Raw genomic sequence first — 25,038 nt, forward strand, 5'->3', positions numbered from 1 at the left:
CTCGAAAAGGCGACCACCTATACAACAACCACCACTCCCTTTTAAAACCCTCATTAATACCTTTAATTTGATACCCATATCGTACAAACACATTCTAGAGTCAACCCTGGTCCACCTTTATGGCGATATTTCGAAACGGCATCCACCTATAGAACTAAGGCCCACTCCCTTTTAAAATACTCATTAACACCATTCGTTTGATGCCCATATTGTACAAACAAATTCTAGGGTCACCCCTGTTCCACCTTTGTGACGATTTCTCGAAACGGCGTCCACCTATGGAACTAAGGATTACTCCCTTTTAAAATACTCATTAACACCTTTAATTTGATACCCATATCGTACAAACGCATTCTAGAGTCAACCCTGATCCACCTTTATGGCTATATCCCTAAATGGCGTCCACCTATAAAACTATGGCCCACTCCCTCATAAAATACTCTTTAATGCCTTTCATTTGATACACATGTCATACAAACACATTCCAGGGTTTCCCTCGGTTCATTTTCCTACATGGTTATTTTCCCTTATGTTGTCACCATAGCTCTCAACTGAGTATTTAATGTTCGGTTACATCCGAACTTAACCTTCCTTACTTGTTATTTATATTATATTCCATATACTTAACTTTTTTTTAATTATACTCAGTTGAGCAGAGCCCACAGAGTATATTAACTTTGATTGGATAACGGTTGGTTGTACAGGTATAAAGGAATCGAGATAGATATAGACTTCCATATATCAAAATCATCAGTATCGAAAAAAAATTTGATTGAGCCATGTCCGTCCGTCCGTCCGTCCGTCCGTCTGTCCGTTAACACGATAACTTGAGTAAATTTCGAGGTATCTTGATAAAATTTGGTATGTAGATTCCTGGGCACTCATCTCAGATCGCTATTTAAAATGAACGATATCGGACTATAACCACGCCCACTTTTTCGATATCGAAAATTTCGAAAAACCGAAAAAATGCGATAATTCATTGCCAAAGGCGGTTAAAGCGATGAAACTTGGTAGATGGGTTGACGTTATGACGCAGAATAGAAAATTAGTAAGATTTTGGACAATGGGCGTGGCACCGCCCACTTTTACAAGAAGGTAATTTAAAAGTTTTGCAAGCTGTAATTTGGCAGTCGTTGAAGATATCATGATGAAATTTGGCAGGAACGTTACTACTATTACTATATATGTGCTAAATAAAAATTAGCAAAATTGGGTGAAGAACACGCCCACTTTTAAAAAAAATTTTTTTTAAATTCAAATTTTAACAAAAAATTTAATATCTTTACTGTATATAAGTAAATTAAGTCAAAATTCAACTCCAGTAATAATATGATGCAACAAAATACAAAAATAAAAGAAAATTTCAAAATGGGCGTGGCTCCGCCCATTTTCATTTAGTTTGTCTAGAATACTTTTAATGCCATAAGTCGAACAAAAATTTACCAATCCTTCTCAAATTTGGTAAGGGCATAGATTCTATGACGGTAACTGTTCTCTGTGAAAATGGGCGAAATCGGTGGAAGCCACGCCCAGTTTTTATACACAGTCCACCGTCTGTCCTTCCGCTCGGCCGTTAACACAATAACTTGAGCAAAAACCGATATATCTTTACTAAACTTAGCCCACGTACTTACCTGAACTCACTTTATCTTGGTATAAAAAATGGCCGAAATCCGACCATAACCACGCCCACTTTATCGATATCGAAAATTACGAAAAATGAAAAAAATTCCATGATTCTATACCAAATAGGAAAAAAGGGATGAAACATTGTAACTGGATTGGTTTATTGACGCACAATATAACTTTGGAAAAAACTTTGTAAAATGGGTGTGACACCTACCATATTAAGTAGAAGAAAATGAAAAAGTTCTACAAGGCGAAATACTGTTAGTGGTATTGCATATATAAATAAATTAGCAGTACCCGGCAGATGATTTTCTGGATCACCTGGTCCACATTTTGGTCGATATCGCGAGAACGCCTTCACATATACATCTAAGGGCCACTCGCTTTTAAAACCCTCATTAATACCTTTAATTTGATACCCATATCGTACAAACACATTCTAGAGTCACCCCTGGCCCACCCTAATGGCGACATTTCGAAAAGGCGTCCACCTATAGACTTAATGCCCACTCCCTCTTAAAATGCTCAGTAACACTTTTCGTTTGATACCCATATTGTACAAGCATTCTAGAGTCACCCCTGGCCCACCCTAATGGCGATATCTCGAAAAGGCGTCCACCTATAGACCTAATGCCCACTCCCTCCTAAAATGCTCAGTAACACCTTTCGTTTGATACCCATATCGTACAAACACAGTCTAGAGTCACCCCTGGCCCACCCTAAAGACGATATCTCGAAAAGGCGTCAATCTATAGACCTCATGCCCACTCCCTCTTAAAATGCTCAGTAACACCTTTCGTTTGATACCCATATCGTACAAACATTCTAGAGTCACCCTTGGTCCACCTTTATGGCGATATCTCGAAAAGGCGTCCACCTATAGAACTAAGGATTACTCCCTTTTAAAATACTCATTACCATCTTTCATTTGATACCCATATCATACAAACACATTCTAGAGTCACCCCTGGCCCACCCTAATGGCGACATTTCGAAAAGGCGTCCACCTATAGACTTAATGCCCACTCCCTCTTAAAATGCTCAGTAACACTTTTCGTTTGATACCCATATTGTACAAACATTCTAGAGTCACCCCTGGCCCACCCTAATGGCGATATCTCGAAAAGGCGTCCACCTATAGACCTAATGCCCACTCCCTCCTAAAATGCTCAGTAACACCTTTCGTTTGATACCCATATCGTACAAACATTCTAGAGTCACCCTTGGTCCACCTTTATGGCGATATCTCGAAAAGGCGTCCACCTATAGAACTAAGGATTACTCCCTTTTAAAATACTCATTAGCACCTTTCATTTGATACCCATATCGTACAAACACATTCTAGAGTCACCCTGGCCCACCCTAATGGCGATATCTCGAAAAGGCGTACACCTATAGACCTAATGCCCACTCCCTCTTAAAATGCTCAGTAACACCTTTCGTTTGATACCCATATCGTACAAACATTCTAGAGTCACCCCTGGCCCACCCTAATGGCGATATCTCGAAAAGGCGTCCACCTATAGACCTAATGCCCACTCCCTCTTAAAATGCTCAGTAACACCTTTCATTTGATTCCCATATCGTACAAACACATTCTAGAGACACCCCTGGTCCACCTTTATGGCGATATCTCGAAACGGCGTCCACCTATGGAACTAAGGATCACTCCTTTTCAAAATACTCATTAACAGCTTTCATTTGATACCCATATCGTACAAACATATTCTAGAGTCACCCTGGTCCACCTTTATGGCGATTTCTCGAAAAGGCGTTCACCTATACAACTAAAGCCCATTCCCTTTTAAAATACTCATTACCACCTTTCATTTGATACCCATATCGTACAAACACATTCTAGAGTCACCCCTGGTCCACCTTAATGGCGATGTCCCTAAATGGCGTCCATCCATAGAACTATGGCCTACTCTCTCTTAAAATACTCTTTAATACCTTCCATTTGATACACATGTCATACAACCACATTCCAGGGTTACCCTAGGTTCATTTTCCTACATGGCGATTTTCCTTATTTTGTCTCCATAGCTCTCAACTGAGTATGTAATGTTCGGTTACACCCGAACTTAGCCTTCCTTACTTGTTTTTACCAACTATTTGTATTTATTTTTTATATACCGGTATTCGTCCCAGTTTCCTGAGATTTGAGCCAGTTTAAAAAGTTCAAATTTGAATTTGTTCATATTGGCTAGCTCGTTGTCATACCATTTATTATGTATTTTTAAATGCACTACTTTTTCTCTGGTAAGATTTTGCATGATATTTAAAATGCTATTATTAATCAACAAAACCTTTCTAAATCAATATGATCAAAATTACTGAAATCACACAGACGCAGTTGGTTAAGAAGTGATTCATTATTAGAATACTCCCATGAGGTTATTTTTCTAATACTTCTCATTTTTAATTGTGGACTACTTTTAATTTTAAATTGGATTGTTCCATGATCGGTTATTTGATGTTCATCTAACCTTTCGCAAACAATATCATTATTATCCGAAAATAGTAAATCAATTTTTGTTCTAGATATATCCGTTATACGAGTATCGAAATCAACTTTTTGATGCATAGAGTATGACTTAAACAGATCAATTAGTTGTGTACTATATGTTGATGTATTATTTAAATTAATATTAAAATCTACAAAAATATTCTTTCCAGAATTTTCACAAGTAATACCTAAGACATTACGTAAATAGTTTATAAAATATGAATCGCTTGTGCTAGGAGAGTGATAAACCACACCGCCTATTTGCACTAGTTTTACCATGCATTCTTTGCATTCAGACGGCGGCATTTTGCCTAATCCGCCACCACTTTTCATAAAAATTTGTTGACAAAGTCACTGTCTTCACAAATTCCAATTTGGAATTTATATTTTTTGCTCATCAACGAGTTTATTTAACAATTCAGATTAAAAATTAAAAGCCCAGTTGCGCATGAAAATAAAAACTGACACGGATCAAATAAAAACACGTCCGTCTTCCTTCACTTCTTCTTTCTTTGATTATTTGTTTTTATTGATTTCCTTAAAAATAGCTTTCAAAAACATATCAAACACTAACCGCAAAATGAACTACACTATGAAAGTCTCACAATTTTATTACATTCCAAAAACTTGTAAATTTAACGAATGACAACTATGAGTTAGTTTAATTAAATGTCAACTTACTTCTAAGCGCCATCTGTTGGTAAGTAGTTAAATGGTTAGATGTCGTTTTCAAATTAAACATATGCCTCTAGTGTTCAACGGTAGCAAATTACCATGGTGAGATATCTTTTTGCTATGGTGAGAGATCTTTGTAATAGTAATCTGTGAGAAATTGCAATTATTCATTTCATATTTGCCAAAAATAAGCATTTAAATATATGTTGCTAGAATTTGCCACGTTACCTTGATATTAGCGTGTGTGAAATGAAGAAAATTAAGTCGATTCATGTGTACGATTTTTTTACGAAGATTTTTAACTTTAATGTTCTCTTTTAAAGCTTTAATAGAATATGAGTAAGTCGAGTACTATTTCGTCTAACTACCCCAACCCTAAACGACAAACCTACTCAAAAATGTCCCTATTGTAATGCGGAGTGAAATACCTTTCGTTTGAGCAACATACACAGATACGGATATGCTATCAAATGGTATCGTGTTAGCTGGTCGGGACATTTACAGTTCTTTTGTCTGAACCTTTGCAGTTACAAACCATGTAGTTTGCGATACTCCCAGCCGAAGAGTGGCTTGTTGAGTATCTCAACTTTCGCCTTGGTTAGTGTTACTTAGACTCGATTCAACCTGTCGTCTTGTGTTTGGTGCTGTTATGTTGATTATCAGCTCTTTCCGATCAATAGTAAAGTAGGACTTTAAAGCATCGATACCGTGTCCCTTTGCGGGGAAAGAAATCATATCGCGAATCTCCAGCGTGGCTTTCGGCTTCAAGTCAGATACAACAACGAATTTATCTAATTTGGTCTTGAGCGCTTCACAAAAGTCAGGCTTTATAGGCTCTTCCTCTACTATTTCGGTCAGTTTTGCTGTGGTTCTTGTTTCGGTATCGGTTTCTTTTTCCTGATGGGTATATTCACCTTTTTGCATTATCCTCCTCACTCTGTTTTAAAATAGTTTTGTGGGTGCGTCGGTGATTTTTTGAGGAATTTTTTTTTTGTTAGCTACATTCTGTTACCCGTCGTTGATATTGGCGTTTGTGCGGGGTAATGGCTCGGCATTTGGTTCGAGTTCCTGCCGGTGTATTCACTTCTTTAGCTGGTGTTATCGCTGGGCCTCTCACTTCGAGCTTCAACAATAATATACCTAGAGGACTAAAGTCTTAAATATAAATATTTGACGACTATCCGTAAAACTTCCTTTTAAAATGATCAATAAGAATGAGTATAAGAAATTAGGCGAGGAGTGCCCTTGGGTTTCTGATTTCTTGGGGAGACCCATCACAAGTCTCATCGGACTCACAAGTTTCATAGGACAGAAATTTGGTATGATGGGACAAAGAAAATAGAAGTAGAGGCAGAAAGAAGAGAATAAGAAAAGAAAAACTTGAAAAAAAAAATACTGAAAGCAATACGTAAATAACGAGAGTATGAACCAAAAAAAGCGTGAGAGAGAAGCAGATAAAGCAAGAGAGGAAAAAGAGGGTTCCTTCCTTCCTTGAGATATTGGGTAGTGCTGTTAGATTTACAGATATAGAATGGATATAAAACCTTATTTTTCCGGGGCTTAGACCAGTTTGGAAACATCCTGAAACCGACTACCGCCGCCGACTATGCAATTTAATATACTAATCATTTTTGGAATTCTTTCAGATATCAGGCCTCACTATGAACTCGGACGAAGAATCGTTGGCTCTATTATATTTCGCATTTGTACAGGCCCTGGCGGTAAGTATAGACAGTATAGACCTATATTGCTCGTCTACTAGCATGCTTATATCGATCTTTCAACATTCTACGCAGTATGGCACACGTCACATAATCGACAATCTCGTTGAAAAGTACAAACGTGTACCGTATACAAGTATGTTGTTTTGTGGTGGCCTAGCTAAGAACAATATTTATGTGCAAGCTCATGCTGATATTTGCCATTTACCTGCTGTAATACCCGATGAGCAAGAAATGGTATTAGTTGGGGCCGCAATGTTGGGAGCATGTGCTGCTAGGGCATTTGAAAATTTAGAGGTTAGTGATGAGATTTGCATGTCGATTAGAGAAGCAACTTTGTTTTGTGAAAAACAGAGATAGCCAGTCATATTTTGAATTTGTATGTAACCACATATTTTCAATGATATGTTTGTTTTCATAGGCGACATCCAAACATATGGGCGGAACGGGTGTGCTTATAAAATCCAAAACTAGTACTCACGCATATCACAACCGTAAATATCACGTTTTTCTTCAAATGCTTGCGCATCAGAGGGAATATGAAGATATAATGAATGAGAAATAATAAAATTTAGTAATCCAATTGTTTTGTGTTATTTTTATGGTTATGGTATTGCATTTAATGGGATTATACTAAGGATCGTAACAAGTTATAAGTTTCATTAAAATAGTCTGTTTTTCTTAGAACTTTATATTCCTACCTTGACTTTGACCGAAGAGTTAAGCTTTTGTGCGGTCGTGCAACACAGGGAGTATTCACTTTTTTATTCTGAAATTTCGGAAAGCTCTTTTCCGTTAAGTATTCATAGAAGCGTTCCGGATAAACCGTTAATTTAGAATATTCGGAATACGTTCATTTGATACTACCTCACGAGGTCCGAATATGCATAATATTCCAATTATATACCGATTAACCAAATTCTTAAATGGAGACGAATGTTCCGAACATACGGAATTAATAGAACAGAAGGTTGACTTTTAATACGCGCCCACAAATATCGAGAGAAGTGTCAAAAGACGCGTATTAACCTCGATAACAATAACTCGAAGGCGGAAATAAAAATTTTAGCTCGTTCAAAAGATATTGACGAAAAACCGAAAAATGACCCAGGGTTGCGTTGGCGGCCTTCAGCCGAGCTTATAAAAAATTACCCTGGCAGGTCCACCATTGAGGTGGGATCAAAACTAAATGCATGCAAAATCCCTTTGTACACATAATCTTTTTCAGTGAACAAAAAAATTACAACAACCACATGAAAATTGCCAACTTCAACTGCAAAATCTCTGGACAGAGATACAATTTTTCTTTTCCGCCTTAGGATTATTGTTGTTGAGGTCACCTCTCTCGATATTTTTGGACGCGTATTAGCAGTAGACTCCTGTTCTAGACTTTTACCTGAATAAGTTAACATGCCCAATGAGTACATTTCGTTATGGCATCTCCATTATTTACTAATGACATTTTTACGTGAGTCGATTTAATAGTCGAGGTTTTGACCTTGAACGATGAATTTTGAATTGGTTTAGGTTTCCTAGGTTCATAGGTTTACGAAATTGCACGATTCCTTGGTGCCCGTACTTTTCATAAAACCTATGTTCAGCGACACTAATAGATCATGGCATAGTTAATATGTAAATTCATCATAAAATTAAAATAAATGTTCTAAGGAATTATACAGTTAAGTACTTATCGGGTATTTGTAAACTGATTGCTTCCTATTTCTGCTACTAATATATTTCGAAAATTCGCAAAGAAACAACACAGTTAAGGGATGTCAATTCGATTTGGGAGCAAAATGGCTACAATTGTCAAAAAATGTGTATGTCGAGCAAACCTCTTGTAATTGCATCATGGGGCATCTTTATTTGAAAGCTTAAAAATTTTTCCTAACGTTATTATCCGCAAACAGAATACGAAAAGTTGGTTGTAATTTCCCTAACAGATTAGAAATAAAATAAAAATTGTTTGTTAAGTTAAACGGTTTTATTGAAAATAATACTTACATGAAGTAATAATACTAAAAGCTAGAAAATAATTAGGTAGGTCCTAGGTACTAGTCATCACACTTCTCATCAATCTAGGGCGTTGATTAGACAAATAAAACCACTGGGCGCGTGAAATTTCTAAAAATATGAGGCGTATCATAACCTGATTAAGGTTCAGTTGGTCTTACTTATGACTATCAATAGAAATTTTACGCGTCCAACGCTTTTATTTAATTGTCTGACCAACGACCTAGATTGATGAGGAGTGTGATGACTAGTACCTAGGACCTACCTAATTATTTTCTAGCTTTTAGTATTATTACTACTTAATGTAAGTATTGTTTTCAATAAAACCGTTTAACTTAAAATTTTTTTTTAATTATTTTATTTTCAAATTTTTAGTCTTTATTTAATTGCCTATTATATTATCTCATTATATTTAGTTCATTTAGTGACTCATTATTACAAGGACTCTTTCCTGAAAATTTGTTACAATCTAAGTCCTCAATACATAATTCTTCCAAAGGCTTTACTTTACTCTGCGCCACGTATGCTTGTCCCTTCTCGAACTCCATAATATTTTGATGTCACTTCTACCGGACTAATATTTGTTCCAATTACGAGCCAAATCGGACCACAAATAATATTTTTTTGAATTTATCGATCCATGCGCCAAAATCGCCAAATCGGACCACAAATAATATTTTTTTGAATATCTCGATCCTTGCGCCACCTAGCTGCGACTTTTCTTCATAGGTCTCTTTCTATTCTTGTATGTATTAACTGTTCCATATATGAGCCAAATCGGACCACAAATACGATTTTTTTAATATGTCAATCCTTGCGCCACCTAGCGGCGGTTTTTCTTCATAGGTCTCTTTCTAATATTGTATGTATTATGTGTTCCAAATATGAGCCAAATGGGACCACAAATACGATTTTTTTTGAATATATCGATCCGTGCGCCACTAGCGGCTATTTTTCGTCATAGGTCTCTTTCTATTCTTGTATGTATTATGTGTTTCAAATATGAGCCAAATCGGACCACAAATACGATTTTTTTGAATATGTCGATCCTTGCGCCACCTAGCGGTGATTTTTCTTCATAGGTCTCTTTATATTCTTGTATGTATTATGTGTTCCAAATATGAACCAAATCGGATCACAAATACGATTTTTTAAATATTTCGATCCATGCGCCACCTATCGGAGTTTTTTTCTTATTATTGCATTGTCATCGGGTTCTGAACTATATTCAATGTTTCAAGCTTGTAGCTTATCGGGAAGTTACCGTGCGGCCGGCCGGCCTGTCAAGTCAAGCTAAATAAAACCGTTTAAATAGCCTCTTGGACAGCATGTAATAGGAGAACTATAGATGTTTATGGCCCGTGTTTTTACATGCATATATATCTGAGTTTTCGACTTAAAAAATAAATAATAGTTTAAAAAACTAAAAAAAACACGCTTTTATAGCTAACCGAACTAAAAAGTAGAAAATAATTTTCAATTAAAAAGAGTTTATATAACAGTAGTAGAAGGTCAAACAATCATTTATAGTTAATCACCTCAAAATAAAATTATAATAAAATTTAAGTTATTAACTGAATAATTTAATTCACAGTAAAAAGCGTGGGGTGCTTGATATTGAATGTTACAATCATTCTATTGGCAACTATCTGAGAGGAAAGATATGAAATGTAGTCAAATGCACCCCACGCTTTTTACTGTCATTTAAATTATTCTGTTAATAACTTAAGTTTTATTATAATTGTATTTTGAGGTGATTAACTATAAATGATTGTTTGGCCTTCTACTACTGTTATATAAACTCTTTTTAATTGAAAATTATTTTCTATTTTTAGTCCGGTTAGCTATAAAAGCGTATTTTTTAGTTTTTTAAACTATTATTTATTTTTAATTTTTTAGTTCAAGTAATTTTAAAAGTTTTAGTCGAGAGTGATGAAACCTCGAAACGCCAGCGGAATTTGCCAAGGGTCGGCAGATCATTGGCATTATAGACGAGAGCAGCGAAGATGGCAGGATCCCGAAACAACAGTGGAAGTGGATCGAGGCCGCGCTGGCCGTTAAGGTTAAGAAAGACACCCTGGTCCACCGCCATCTTACACCGATGCAGGGTGGTTCGACGGCAATGTCAAGCTAATTGCCTGTGACGACGCCAGGTCGGTAAACCTCTATAGGGCCGCCGTCACGCTGATAGGGGTGGTATATCCGGGCGCGCGCCTCAAGGTAGTGGAGGCGCGTGATATCTCCTCACGACCAAGGGCTAGAGCCTGGGTTCCAGTGACGCCCACGGACCCAGCTGACATCCTGGAGCTGATCCAGGAGTACAACCCGCCACAGGTTTGGAAGTCAACCCGAATTAAATCGAGCTTGTCCTCTACACGAGGAGGTACAAAGTACCAAATCTTACACCGCCAAGAATTGGGGGTACGTTCTTAGCGTTTGGCGATCAAGTCAAGTATTTGGGAGTCATTCTGGATAGGAAGCTATTATGTAGTGACCATATAGTGGAGCGATACAAGAAGGCAGCAGCAGAGCTGTTCACCTGCAAGAGGGCAATTGGCACCTTCTGGGGATTCTTCCCTAAGGTGACCTACTGGATTTATACAGCCATTGTGCGCCCGATTCTTCTTTATGGTGCCTTGGTCTGGTGGCCTGCACTAGCTAAAAGTACCTATCTTAAAATGCTTCAAAAGGTGCAACGGAGTTCGGAGCTCTGCATTACCGGAGCTCTCGGCTCCACTCCAGATTCCGTTACATACATATATGGATACATAGATATATACAGGCCAAGCTAATAAAAGCGTATTAAAAAGGGCGCCATGCATCCACTTCTATCATTAATAAAGGAATGCGTTTTTCGCATTATGTGCAAGGTCGTTTGGGTGGTCATAAGTTCAATTGACCTTATGTCCGTTAACCTTATGTCACCCCACCATCACATTATTGCATTGTCATCGAGCCTTGATACGTGTGCAAAGTTCCAATCAAAGTTATGGCCATTCAAAGTGGTAATAAGGCCAATTGACCTTACGGCCGTTAACCTTATGTCACCACACCATCACATTAATGCATTGTCATCGAGCCTTGATACATGTGCAAAGTTTCAATAAAACTTATGGCCATTCAAAGTGGTAATAAGGCCAATTGACCTTATGGCCGTTGACCTTATATCACCACACCATCACATTAATGCATTGTCATCGGTCCTTGATATGTATGTAAAGTTTCAAATTAATCAGACTTCTAGAAACCGGTGAAAATTAAGCTCAAAGATTCCGTTACATAGATACAGACCAAGCTAATAAAAGCATGCTAAAAAGGGCTCCAGTATGCTCTTTCGTAGATGTGCCATGCATCCACTTCTATCATTAATAAAGGAATGCGTTTTTCGCATTATGTGCAAGGTTTCAAATCTAAGGCCATTTGGGGTGGTCATAAGTTCAATTGACCTTATGTCCGTTAACCTTATGTTACCCCACCATCACATTATTGCATTGTCATCGAGCCTTGATACGTGTGCACAGTTTCAATCAAACTTATGGCCATTCAAAGTGGTAATAAGGCCAATTGACCTTATGGCCGTTGACCTTATGTCACGACACCATCACATTAATGCATTGTCATCGAACCTTGATATGCAAAGTTCCAAATTAATCAGACTTCTAGAAACCGGTGAAAATTCAGCTGAAAGATTCCGTCAAAGATAGTTACAGACCAGAAATAAATAATAAAATAATTATTGTTAAGCCTTCAGCTCGATTCGAACCCGCGATCTTAAAATTCGTTACAATATTGAGGATAGTTGATTAAAGTTTACCCCTGCTACTTCAGCTGCTTAAGCCGAAATGAGCAGCCGAATTTTATGATATCGAACAAAGTAACGAGGTTAAACTCTAGTCAACCTAACTCGCACTGAAAAATCGAGCCTTGCCGTTACCAATAGCTGGATTTTGAGGGTTTGCCCCTAAACTCCAACCTTCGATAACGCTAAAACTCCATCGTCAAAAATCTATAGACGTTTATGCTTAAACTTTAACTGCTAAGCGTCAAACTTTATCTACCCTTCAAAAAACGCGAGTACTCCATAAATAGTGTAAGGAATACTCCTTTAGGAGTATAGGAGTGTTCCAAAACTAATCTGTATTCATACAAAAAATGTGCTCCAATTAACATTGGGATGTCCTAGGAGAGGAGTAGGTGATCCCACTCTCGCTTTGTTTGTGAGTATTCCATAGAGTACATACGTGAGAGTACTTTCCAAAGTACTTTCACTGTAGTACTCCATGGAGCACCCACAGAGGATCATATGCCAAAGTACTAAAGAGGAATTGTTTCGGAAAGAATTATCGGAGTGAATTTAATTTAAAATGAAATTAAATGAAGAGGGGCAATACAACTTTCATATTATATACAACGAATATTCTTATGTTATTTAGCATTTGCTTGAATAAAGAAACTAATATTTCTCTATACTACAGTATGTATACATAAAACCAGTGCGCGGTTGCATTTTATCAGAGTTGCCATAGTAAAATTTTATTAACAGTTATTTGTATGCAATATTTTACTTTTGGCAACTCTGTTCGATCGTCATCGTGTCGTGATCACGGTCGTTAAAAACGAGCAAAGATCGGATGATGGTGGTCCGCAAACGCATTGCAAAGGAGTATAGTTAGAGTACCCAACATGAAGAAAATGGAACACGTAATCCAACAATTCTTGCAGGATACTCTTCTGAAATTGCAGGGCATAAAATTAGTACTAGGTACTAAATTTCAATACGCATTACACTCAGATTCAACTGAAATATGTGTCTATGTTTCACCTCTACAATAAATCTACATATGTATCACCTCTTAAAATGGTGCGTGCTAGTTATTCAACCACTGCCGCTATATTTGTCTCCTTAGCATTATCTAAGCGAGGATTAGCGTTTTTTTTTTACGCGCGAACGTAAACGTATACGCGTGTAAAAAAAAAACACGGCTAATATCAAGTGCGCAGAAAATAATGCAAAATTTTATTACCATGTGATCTTAAGGAATAACCGCCTTAAGGGCGAATTAATGGTGACTTATAATCATAAAGCCATAACCAGATAAAACAGCTGATCGAACCTGCCTTAAGAAAATCAATGTAATCGAGTTAGCGTTATGGTATGGCACCATTAATCGATTACATTGATTTCCATAAGGCAGGTTCGATCAGCTGTTTTATCTGGTTATGGCTTTATGGTTATAAGTCACCATTAATTCGCCCTTTAGTCCTATGTACAAGTAAAGGGTTAATTAAACTTCCTTAACCCTAACGCCATAGTCGTAACCATACCCATATCCATAACCATCTCCAATGTGATCGATTAATGGTGCCTTAACCTAAAAATAGTGAGAACTTCATAAAAATGAAGAAAACGCAAAAAATTACAAACATATTCCACAAAAAATAAGTATCTTAGTCATAACGTATCCAAAACAATGAATAAAATTTACAAAAAGTTATTAAATTCATCAACTCAAATATTTTTAGGTTATTGATATGGCGAGAAACCAAAAACAATTGGTTGGCTATGGTATGGTTATGGCGTTAGCGTTATGGTATGGCACCATTAATCGATTACATTGATTTCCATAAGGTAGGTTCGATCAGCTGTTTTATCTGGTTATGGTTAAATGGTTATAAGTCACCATTAATTAGCCCTTAAAGAAGTTAGGCTGTTCTTCCCTGTGACCATATGGTACTAAATGTTGCATACTTTTTTGCGCACTTAATACTGTTTTAGATATTTTTGGCGATGGAGTTAACGAATGTTGGAATTCGGGGCAGATCTATGTATAATAACAGGGGCCATATTTTTTAAATCTCAACAGCACTGAAATGGTAGTCATTATTGAGGTAATACGTGAAATATATTGTAACGATTTTACTGCAATTCCCCTTATTTGCAATTTTCTGCCAACGTTCGTATCGCTAAACTGTTGAATAAATAACTCCAATATTGAATAATGGAAAAATGGCCTTTATTAAAGTACTTCACAATAACACTTATACTTTGCAACGAATAGCTTGCTTAATAACCAAACTGATTGATAGCTCAAATGAAACTGATTTCCAGCGCCTCTACATTTGCTGCTTTTTAACTCTCTGGTTTCCTCGTTCGCATCTTCTAGGCGCTTCCATTTCCAGAATCTACTAGTTGGCTATCAGCTCTCAAATTTCTCAGCTGTAACTACAATTGCACGATTTTATAGCTTCTCTCATTGCATACTTTCAGGAGTATCTCAGATATGGATAACGGTTGGTTGTACAGGTATAAAGGAATCGAGATAGATATAGACTTCCATATATCAAAATCATCAGTATCGAAAAAAAATTCGATTGAGCCATGTCCGTCCGTCCGTCCGTCTGTCGGTTAACACGATAACTTGAGTAAATTTTGAGGTATCTTGATGAAATTTTGTATGTAGGTTCCTGGGCACTCATCTCAGATCGCTATTTAAAATGAACGATATCGGACAATAACCACGCCCACTTTTTCGATATGGAAAATTTCGAAAAATCGAAAAAGTGTGATAATTCATTACCAAATACGGATTAAGCGATGAAACTTGGTAGGTGAGTTGAACTTATGACGCAGAATAGAAAACTAGTAAAATTTTGGACAATGGGCGTGGCACCGCCCACTTTTAAAAGAAGGTAATTTAGAAGTTTTGCAAGCTGTAATTTGGCAGTCGTTGAAGATATCATGATGAAATTTGGCAGGAACGTTACTCTTATTACTATATGTCTGCTTAATAAAAATTAGCAATATCGGAGAGCGACCACGCCCACTTTTTAAAAATTATCGATATATCTTTACTAAACTCAGTTCACGTACTTATCTGAACTCACTTTGTATTGGTGTAAAAAATGCCCGAAATCCGACTATGACCACGCCCACTTTTTCGATATCGAAAATTACGAAAAATGAAAAAAATGCCATAATTATATACCAAATACGAAAAAAGGGATGAAACATGGTAATTGTATTGGTCTATTGACGCAAAATATAACTTTAGAAAAAAACTTGGTAAAATGGATGTGACGAAAATGAAAAAATTTTGCAGGGCGAAATCAAAAGCCCTTGGAATCTTGGAAGGAATACTGTTCGTGGTATTACATATATAAATAAATTAGCGGTATCCGACAGATGATGTTCTGGATCACCCTGGTCCACATTTTGGTCGATATTTCGAAAACGCCTTCACATATACAACTAAGGGCCACTCCCTTTTAAAACCCTCATTAATACCTTTAATTTGATACCCATATCGTACAAACACATTCTAGAGTCACACCTGGTCCACGTTTATGGCGATATCTCGAAAAGGCGTCCACATATAGAACTAAGGCCCCCTCCTTTTTAAAATACTCATTAACACCTTTCATTTGATACCCATATCGTACAAAAAAATTCTAGAGTCACCCCTGGCCCACCTTTATGGTGATATCTCGAAAAGGCATCCACCTATAGAACTAAGGCCCCCTCCCTTTTAAAGTACTAATTAACACCTTTCATTTGATACCCATATTGTACAAACAAATTCTAGAGTCACCCCTGGTCCACCTTTATGGCGATATCTTGAAAAGGCGTCCACCTTTAGAACTAAGGCCCACGCCCTTTTAAAATACTCATTAACACCTTTAATTTGATACCCATATCGTACAAACAAATTCTAGAGTCACCCCTGGTCCACCTTTATGGCGATATCTCGAAAAGGCGTCCACCTATAGAACTAAGGCCCACGCCCTTTTAAAATACTCATTAACACCTTTCGTTTGATACCCATGTTGTACAAACGCATTCTAGAGTCAACCCTGGTCCACGTTTATGGCGATATCCCGAAAAGGCATCCACCCATAGAACTAAGGCCCACTCCCCTTTAAAATACTCATTAACACCTTTCATTTGATACCCATATAGTACAAACAAATTCTAGAGTCACCCCTGGTCCATATTTATGGCGATATCTCGAAAAGGCGTCCATCTATAGAACTTAGGCCCACGCCCTTTTAAAATACTCATTAATACCTTTCATTTGATACCCATATCGTACAAAATAAATTCTAGAGTCACCCCTGGTCCACCTTTATGGCGATATCTCGAAAAGGCGTCCACCTATAGAACTAAGGCCCACGCCCTTTTAAAACACTTATTAACACCTTTCGTTTGATACCCATGTTGTACAAACGCATTCTAGAGTCAACCCTGGTCCACTTTTATAACGATATTCCGAAAAGGCGTCCACCTATAGAACTAAGGCCCACTCCCCTTTAAAATACTCATTAACACCTTTCATTTGATACCCATATAGTACAAACAAATTCTAGAGTCACCCCTGGCCCATCTTTATGGCGATATCTCGAAAAGGCGTCCATCGATAGAACTTAGGCCCACGCCCTTTTAAAATACTCATTAATACCTTTCATTTGATACCCATATCGTACAAAATAAATTCTAGAGTCACCTCTGGTCCACCTTTATGGCGATATCTCGAAAAGGCGTCCACCTATAGAACTTAGGCCCACTCCCTTTTAAAATTATCATTAACACATTTCATTTGATACCTATATCGTACAAACAAATTTTAGAGTCAGGCCTGGTCCACCTTTATGGCGATATCCCTAAATGGCGTCCATCTATAGAACTATGGCCCACTTCCTCTTAAAATGCTCTTTAATATCTTCCATTTGATACACATGTCATACACACATTCCAGGGTTACCATAGGTTCTTTTTACAACATGGGGATTTTCCCTTACTTTGTCTCCACAGCTCTCAACTGAGTATGTAATGTTCGGTTACACCCGAACATAGCCTTCCTTACTTGTTTCGTTGTAACTTGGTTATTTGACGTCCGATTTTTAAAATTGATTGAAAGCCGATATCTATTTTTTGGAGGCTAACTTCGAAAAACGGAGATAGTACTTTGTTTAATTAAGCTTCAATCTCTACAGAAAGGTGGGTTTTATCCAATACCCAGAAAAAAAGATGATTTTGACGCATCGTGTTATTATCAAAAAATACGAAACAACAGGTTTGACTCACCTATTTACTTTGACTTCCCCTATTTATGATATTTGGCATATCCTTATTAACTTTTCAATGCAAACCCTAATAATAATTTTTCCTCCAAAAAATAACACGAGTTTCAGGTCTAAGTATAATAAGAATCAGGTAAAATAACAGTTGCAATAAATATTGAAAATGCTATAACTTCTTTCTTTATTATTTTAGTAATATGGTTTAAGAGCAACATTTTCTTGAATTTTTGAGTACTTTTGTTTGGTAAGGAAAAAGGCTACTTTTGGGGGTCATGTGAAAACGACTTCATAGCTTAAAGGGATATTAAACGGAAATGTAAAGCTTCTCAAGGCCAAAATAATGGCATATCAATTTTAAAAATCGGACGTCAAATAACCAAGTTACAACGAAAAAACCTTTTCGGCTGTATTTCGAAGGAAAAAAAATAAAAAAAATTTTTCCGCAACCCTCTCAACATAATATTTAAATTTAGGGGCGGACATTAGCAAATTTTTTTTTTTTGTATGGGGACCAACCCAGTCTATAATATTGTTACGAATATTAGCAGAACTAAGGAGTGCTGCCGTCTCTAAGCCGATGCTAAGCAGTGACGTGAATGCACATCAATAATTCAATCATTATGTATCTACATAAACGAAACAATAACTGCGTCTACATATATGTACCATGTAAGTATACGAGCAGCGGAGAGTCAATGCACTAACACATGCATATATCTGAGAGGCTCCTATAAGTATGCAATGAGAAAAACTATAAAATTGTGCAATTGTAGTTACAGCTGAGAAGTTTGAGAGCTACTGGACTAGTTCTGGAAGCGCCTAGAAGATGTATAAAATTGTGCAATTGTAGTTACAGCTGAGAAGTTTGAGAGCTGCTGGACTAGTAGATTCTAGAAGACGCGAAGGTTGAAATCAAAGAGTATAAAAGGCGACAATTGTAGAGGCGCTGGAATTCAGTTTGATTTGAGTTGTCAAGCAGTTACGACTAAGACGATATCTAGCGAGCAATAGCAGTATTATTTTGAAAGTCAGTTTCCTTTAAGCTATCAGTTTGGTTATTAAACTATTCGTTGCACAGTTTGAGTGTTATTGTGAAGTATTTTAATAAAGGCCATTTTTCCATTATTCAATATTGGAGTTATTTATTCAACAGTTTAGCGATACGAACCTAGCAAAAGGGCAAATAAGAGGATTTGCAGGATATTCGTTACAATATATTATCATTTTTATGAAAAGCTTGGTAGATTCATATTTATCATTTGAGTGAAATTGGTTTTTCATCCCTTTTCGTATGACACGATACGGGCCCTGGTAAAGTATCGAAGAATAGTATCGAGGTAAAGTATCGACACTTTTCTCAGTACTTGGTATAAATCATCGATTACAAGATACAAGAGTATTTTTTTTTTTTTTTGAAAATTATCGATTTTACTCGCTCAGTACTCGTATCGTTCTATCACTACAAATAATCTCATTGAGCCGCCATAGAATCTAGGTTCAAGATATGAAATTTTCATCGATCTACTCGTTCCCGAGCTGCCCAAAAACAAAAAGGTTTTCAAAATATATATTTGTATTGATAAATGTAACTTTATGTTATTCATGACTGGCACGGTTTGTGAAACTGTTGTGCAAGTAAAAAATTCAAAAAAATACAAAATAAAAATGCATATATTGACCGCTGTCATAACGTTTCTTTTTTTGTGGGTCCGACAAAATCTTATAGGCCTCATCTACTTCTTTAAATTTCGTTTCTTCTTCTTTGCGCTTTTTCGAGCTGATGTTCATATGTTTATCAGGATGATGTGCTTTTGCTTTTTTATAATAAGCCTGTTTTATTTCCTTAGCAGTAGCATTTCGAGATATATCAAGAACTCTGTAGAAATCCTTACGCTTAGGATTTTCGCTTTTCGGCAAATCGCCATTGGTTCGATCACGATCCTGACTTTTACTCTCATTATTATATTTACTTTCGTTACTATTTTTACTTTCGTAACTACTTTCACTTTCATAGTTCTTTTTACTTTCTTCATTTTTCGGAGTAAACCATATTCGTATCATAAAACCAACTAATATTGCGCAAATTGTGCTCCAGAAAACAATCGTGCCACTAAGTAAAATAAGTGTAGAAACAAGTTACAAGGAAGCAGCGAACCGTAAACTACGAGTATCAAACTTACAGCATAGAAGATTTGACTTCCTTGAATTTATTAATAAGCGTCGTTTTCGTTTTGGTAATCAAAAATGGACCTACATTTGATGGTTGAGGGTTTACATATATTATAGGCCACATCACAATCTAGCACATCAGCGCTTCAGTCGTCGATGATCTCAACACTATTGCGATTATTGCGTAAATCAAATAATCCGAAAGTACGCTTTGAAAAATGATCACTTGAAACCCAAAAATTAATTAAGTTTATTATCTGCGCCTCTAGTAAAAAAAACTTACCACACTTTGACCACTTGCCACACAAGTCACAGAAGGTGTTGTAACGCTGCGCAATGGTTCAACAATTGGTGTTACAGTGCCACTCAACTGCTCATATGGTATTTTGCCATTAATACTTCAGCCAACGAAATGCTTTAGATTTTCATCGATTACTAGTTGTGGTGCAGCCTGAAATGAGATACAGATATAACAGTCGTTTTTGATATGTAAATATCTTTGTTCACGGCATAGGGTATCCAGAATGTAAGCGCAGGCATATTCTTTAGAAGAGGAAATATAGCGCGTAAGCGCAATGTGTAGTGTGCGTGATTGGTATGATGTATGGGGAAAACAGAATGCAAACGGAAGTGTAGACACTGCACTATAGCGCAACGTGGGCACAATGTACAATTGAGTTGATAGGAGCGAAATCAGACAGCAGATCAGTTAATGGAAATAAACGAATACAGAAAATCAAAGCGATAAAATATGTGTAAAGGGGAAAGCTAAAAGGGCAAATTAATGGTGACTTATAACCATAAAGCCATAACCAGATAAAACAGCTGGTCGAACCTACCTTAGGGAAATGAATGTAATCGATTAATGATGCCATACGATAACGCTAACGCCATAACCATACCATAGCCAAACAATTGGTTTTTGGTTTCTCGCCATATCCATAACCTACAAATATTTGAGTTGGTGAATTTAATAACTTTTTGTAGATTTTATTTATTGTTTTGGATACGTTATGACTAAGAGACCTATTTTTTTGTGGAATATGTTTTTAATTTTGTGCGTTTTCGTCATTTTTAAGAAATTTTCACGACTTTTAGGTTAAGGCACCATTAATCGATCACATTGGAGATGGTTATGGATATGGGTATGGTTACGACTATGGCGTTAGAGTTAAGGAAGTTTAATTCACACTAAAGCTTGAAACACAATGCCCTGACGCCGCGAAATAAATGCGACGAACATCGCATTGTCAAAAATAGAATGCCAATAATTACATTAAGGTGAACACAATGAACGCCAAGAGCGAAATTTACGCGACGTCATTTTGCGACGATAGATTTATTTCTATCGTCGCCGCCGGGCGATGACGACAAACATCCCAAGGCTGTTCAATTTTTTAAGTGTTTTTTATACTTTTTTATCCAAAAACAATTTTTTTTCTTTACATATGATTTTAAATTTTTTATTTCATTTCTTAACATTTTTGTTTTGTTTTGTTAATTTCTTAACATTTTGGGCGTGTTTTAGCAGTCAAGTGCTAAAGCAGAGAGTTAAAAAAGTTTTAATTGTTTTCATCTTTATTTCTAAATAATGGCCATTCTGAATAAACAGCGTCAATTTCGCCCGTCATTGTGTTTTAAGTAGACGAAATGTCTGGGCGTAATTTGAAAAATGTCATCGACCGACGCGGCGTATATCGTCGTCGCTCGGCATTGTGTTTCAAGCATAAAGGCGGCGACACAAAGACATTTTTCATATAAGCCGTGTTTTTTAACACGCGCGTATACGTTTCGTTTGCGCCTGTTAAAAAACGCCTATCTTCGCTTAGATAATGCTTAGGAGACCCATCTAGCGGCTGTGGTTAAACAACTAGCTACAGCAACAGGGTGTACCGAAAAGCGGAGACGCAACGCTGTGATGGCCATAGGGTATAACATATAGCTGAATCAGTTGCGATGAATTGTGGACACAGATAGAATACATAGAATTAGGGTACAGGGTGAAACAAAGACACATATTTCAGTTACATCTGAGTATAATGCGTATTGAAATTTAGTAGGACAAAATTTATGCGCAGCAATTTCAGAGGTGTATTTAAAGTTTGTCGATTAGCAGTCCATATCAAGTTTAAGCGTAAACGACTATACGCGTGTTAAAAAACACGGCTATAGATGCGTTTAACACAAGCTTATGCATTCCAATAACATCGCCACAATCAACCAAGATGTTGCGTTTGTAAATATGATGGAACTTCAGACTTGCCAATTATAGTTTATTACGCCTTGCCCATTCACATACAAAATTTCGCGAAGTACTGTTGTAAATATTCTCCCTATACAACAAAAATACTTGCTAACATATTTTGTGTCGTATTCGATTGTTATATTGCAGTTTTCAATTGCGAAAAATGTTAGAAATTTTACCAACCAGTGGCAAAAATAATTTCACTTGGAAAGTGTGCCAACACCCTTAGCCAAAGCAAATGTCAAATTCTTCTTATTATGATTTGCTTGGAACAAAATTGGGTAGTTGGCTACTTTTCAATATCAGATGGCGCCAGTGTCGCTCATTCTACCGTTCTCCATAAAAATACGTGCAATCTACTCATAATGCATAAGCATGTGTTAAACTCATCTATATGAAAAACGGCTTATGTGTCGGACCTATAAACGACAAAGGGAGAGAAGTAAACACGGTTGCCACTTTTGGTCCACTTGAACCAAAAATGGTCCTTTCCAACCCCATTTGGTCCGCTGGTCCCTTTTTTCCAATTTTGGTCCTTTTTAGATTGTAATCAAGATTGTTTGTTTTCACTGAGGCAAAAATGTTCAACACTGCCACAAAATTTTCTACACCTTCATTAATCCTTATATAATTTATAATTTACCTCAATGGATTTCTTACAAAAAAATTGATGTCAACAAAATGTAGCAGAACAATGGCACTTCACCTAGCAGATAGTTCAGAAAAGTTTTGGATCTTGAAGCAAACCAATTTTCGTTAATTGTTGGTGAAACAAGCGGTCAATCAGAAAATCTTGTTATGGTGGCTAGATATTTCGATCGTTTATCAAAAACTTTTCGTGATAGACTTTTGTCACTGTCTGAGCTTAAAAAAAGTTGTTGCAAATGAACGTATGTACATCTCAAAGTAAATTGACGGAGTTGTCCACTGATGAAGACATTCTTGTATTGAAAACTAAATAAATTAATGAGACTAATTTGTTTTATATTGAGTGCACTTACCACTATTTTATGTTCAAGTTATGCGATATGCTTCGATAGGTAATGAGAGTTTTTAAATTTTTCTCACACAACACAAAATAAATTGATGAGTTTTAGGAATTCCATGGCTATTATCTTCTTCACACTGCGATGCGGCTATATTTTCTATTTTTGTGTCTGGAAGTTAATAGCATTTCTGATATACAACCGTCAAATTCAATAACAGTTACAGAATTGAAAGTTTCTATATATTTCCGAACTGCGCTAAAGAGTTCAATCAGAACAAGTAAAGAAGGCTAAGTTCGGGTGTAACCGAACATTACATACTCAGCTGAGAGCTTTAGAGACAAAATAAGGGAAAATCACCATGTAGGAAAATGAACCTAGGGTAACCCTGGAATGTGTTTGTATGACATATGACATGGGTATCAAATGGAAGGTATTAAAGAGTATTTTAAAAGGGAGTGGGCATAGTTCTAAAAGTGGACCAGGGGTGACTCTAGAATGAAATGAATGGTGTTAATGAGTATTTTAAAAAGGAGTGGGCCTTAGTTCTATATGTGGACGCTTTTTCCAGATATCGCCATATAGGTGGCCAGGGGTGACTCTATAATGTGTTTGTACGATATGGGTATCAAATTAAACGTATTAATGAGGGGTTTAAAAGGAAGTGGCCCTTAGTTGTATATGTGAAGGCGTTTTCGAGATATCGACCAAAATGTGGACCAGGGTGACCCAGAACATCATCTGTCGGGTACCGCTAATCTAATCTAATGTAATCTAATATATCTAATATCTAATATATATTATAAATGGCAAAGTTTGGATGTGAAGATGTTTGGATGTTTGGATGTTTAGATGTTTGGATGTTTGGATGTTTGGATGTTTGGATGTTTGTCCAGACGTTTGTCTTTGTGACTCAATCACGCAAGAACGGCTGGACCGATTTGGATGAAATTTTGCACACATATAGCCAATAGTCTAGAAGGATCTACTAGCTATATATTTTTCAAAAGGGGCGTGGTCCCCGCCCCTAGGAACATTTATAATTTAATTATCATATTTTTTCGTCTTTGCGACTGAATCACGCCAGAATGGCTACACGGATTTTGATGAAATTTGGGACACAGACAATAGTCTACCAACGAAATTTTTCCCGAACATGGAAAGAGGGGTGGGGTCCCACGACCCTTTCGAGAAATTATTTTTCATAATTTTTACACATTATAACTTTACGTATACTGGCCTTCACCAATATCACAGACTCAAGGGGTCAAATAAGTCGAGGGCTTACAAAGTAAGCAGTGACACCCTCCGCCCGCCCCCCTTTATCTCCCCCTCTGGTGTAAAATCCATAAATTGTTATAACTCAATATAAATTTTCTCCTAAATCAATAGTTTTTGGTATCTGGCACATACAGATCGAGATCTAGACAATTTTGGAGGAACGAACAGTGGTCCTATCCTTCTACTCCCGCCATCCGCCCTCCTTCAATTGTTTTTATTAGCACGCTTTTATTAGCTTTACCTGTATGTTTCTATGTAACTTTTCATTCGCTCCAATGCGCCTGCTGCCTTATTAACATGGTTTTATAATTAGCTTCACCTTAATTGTAATCCCGTAAGGGTCATATCGAGACCCTTCCGGGATCATTTCTGGATGGTTTTCGGGATCGCTACGGGATCCCGCCGGGGAAGTTTCGGGACTTTTTCGGACTGTTTCGGGATCATTTTGGGATCCTTCCGGGATCATTTCTGTATAGTTTTGGGATCCGTCCGGGATCCCATCGGGGTTATTTTGGGACATTTTCGGGACTATTCCGGAATAATTTCGGGACTATTTCGCCATCATTTGGGGACCCTTCCGGCATCATTTCTGGATGGTTTTCGGGATCCGTCCGGGATCCCGTCGGGGTACTTTCGGAATCATTTGCGTACCTTCGAGAGATAAATTCTTGATGGTTTCCGGGATCATTACGGGACTTTTTCGTGGTTATTTTGGGTCCCTTTAGGCAT

At 37.0% G+C, this 25,038-nt stretch overlaps 2 protein-coding genes across 24 annotated transcripts in view; one reads left to right on the forward strand and one right to left on the reverse strand.

The window, feature by feature from the left end:
• The window catches only part of LOC137251808 (FGGY carbohydrate kinase domain-containing protein), a 204,417-nt gene that overhangs the window by 28,424 nt on the left and 150,955 nt on the right, over positions 1 to 25,038 (forward strand). For 6 of the 8 annotated variants that reach the window (XR_010953345.1, XR_010953347.1, XR_010953346.1 and 3 more), the window contains exon 5: positions 6,463 to 6,537. Coding sequence is in view for 4 of the 8 variants with exons in the window: in XM_067786679.1 (XP_067642780.1) it covers positions 6,463 to 6,537 (75 nt within the window). In the remaining 4 variants the exon portion in view is untranslated. Of the gene's footprint in view, positions 1 to 6,462; positions 6,538 to 6,612; positions 6,835 to 6,958; positions 7,118 to 25,038 lie in introns of those variants that run through there. The other 2 variants (XM_067786676.1, XM_067786677.1) reach the window with 1 other exon arrangement.
• The window catches only part of LOC137251811 (probable trafficking protein particle complex subunit 13 homolog), a 121,150-nt gene continuing 115,310 nt past the window's right edge, over positions 19,199 to 25,038 (reverse strand). For 14 of the 16 annotated variants that reach the window (XR_010953363.1, XR_010953360.1, XR_010953355.1 and 11 more), the window contains 3 exons: positions 20,081 to 20,248; positions 19,809 to 20,022; positions 19,199 to 19,738 (listed from right to left, as the gene is read on the reverse strand). The gene's annotated coding sequence lies outside the window, so the exon portion shown is untranslated. Of the gene's footprint in view, positions 19,739 to 19,808; positions 20,023 to 20,080; positions 20,249 to 20,304; positions 20,407 to 23,043; positions 23,168 to 25,038 lie in introns of those variants that run through there. The other 2 variants (XR_010953359.1, XR_010953362.1) reach the window with 2 other exon arrangements.

Source organism: Eurosta solidaginis, chromosome 5 (assembly GCF_040869045.1).
Source record: "Eurosta solidaginis isolate ZX-2024a chromosome 5, ASM4086904v1, whole genome shotgun sequence".
Taxonomy (NCBI): Eukaryota; Metazoa; Arthropoda; class Insecta; order Diptera; family Tephritidae; genus Eurosta; species Eurosta solidaginis.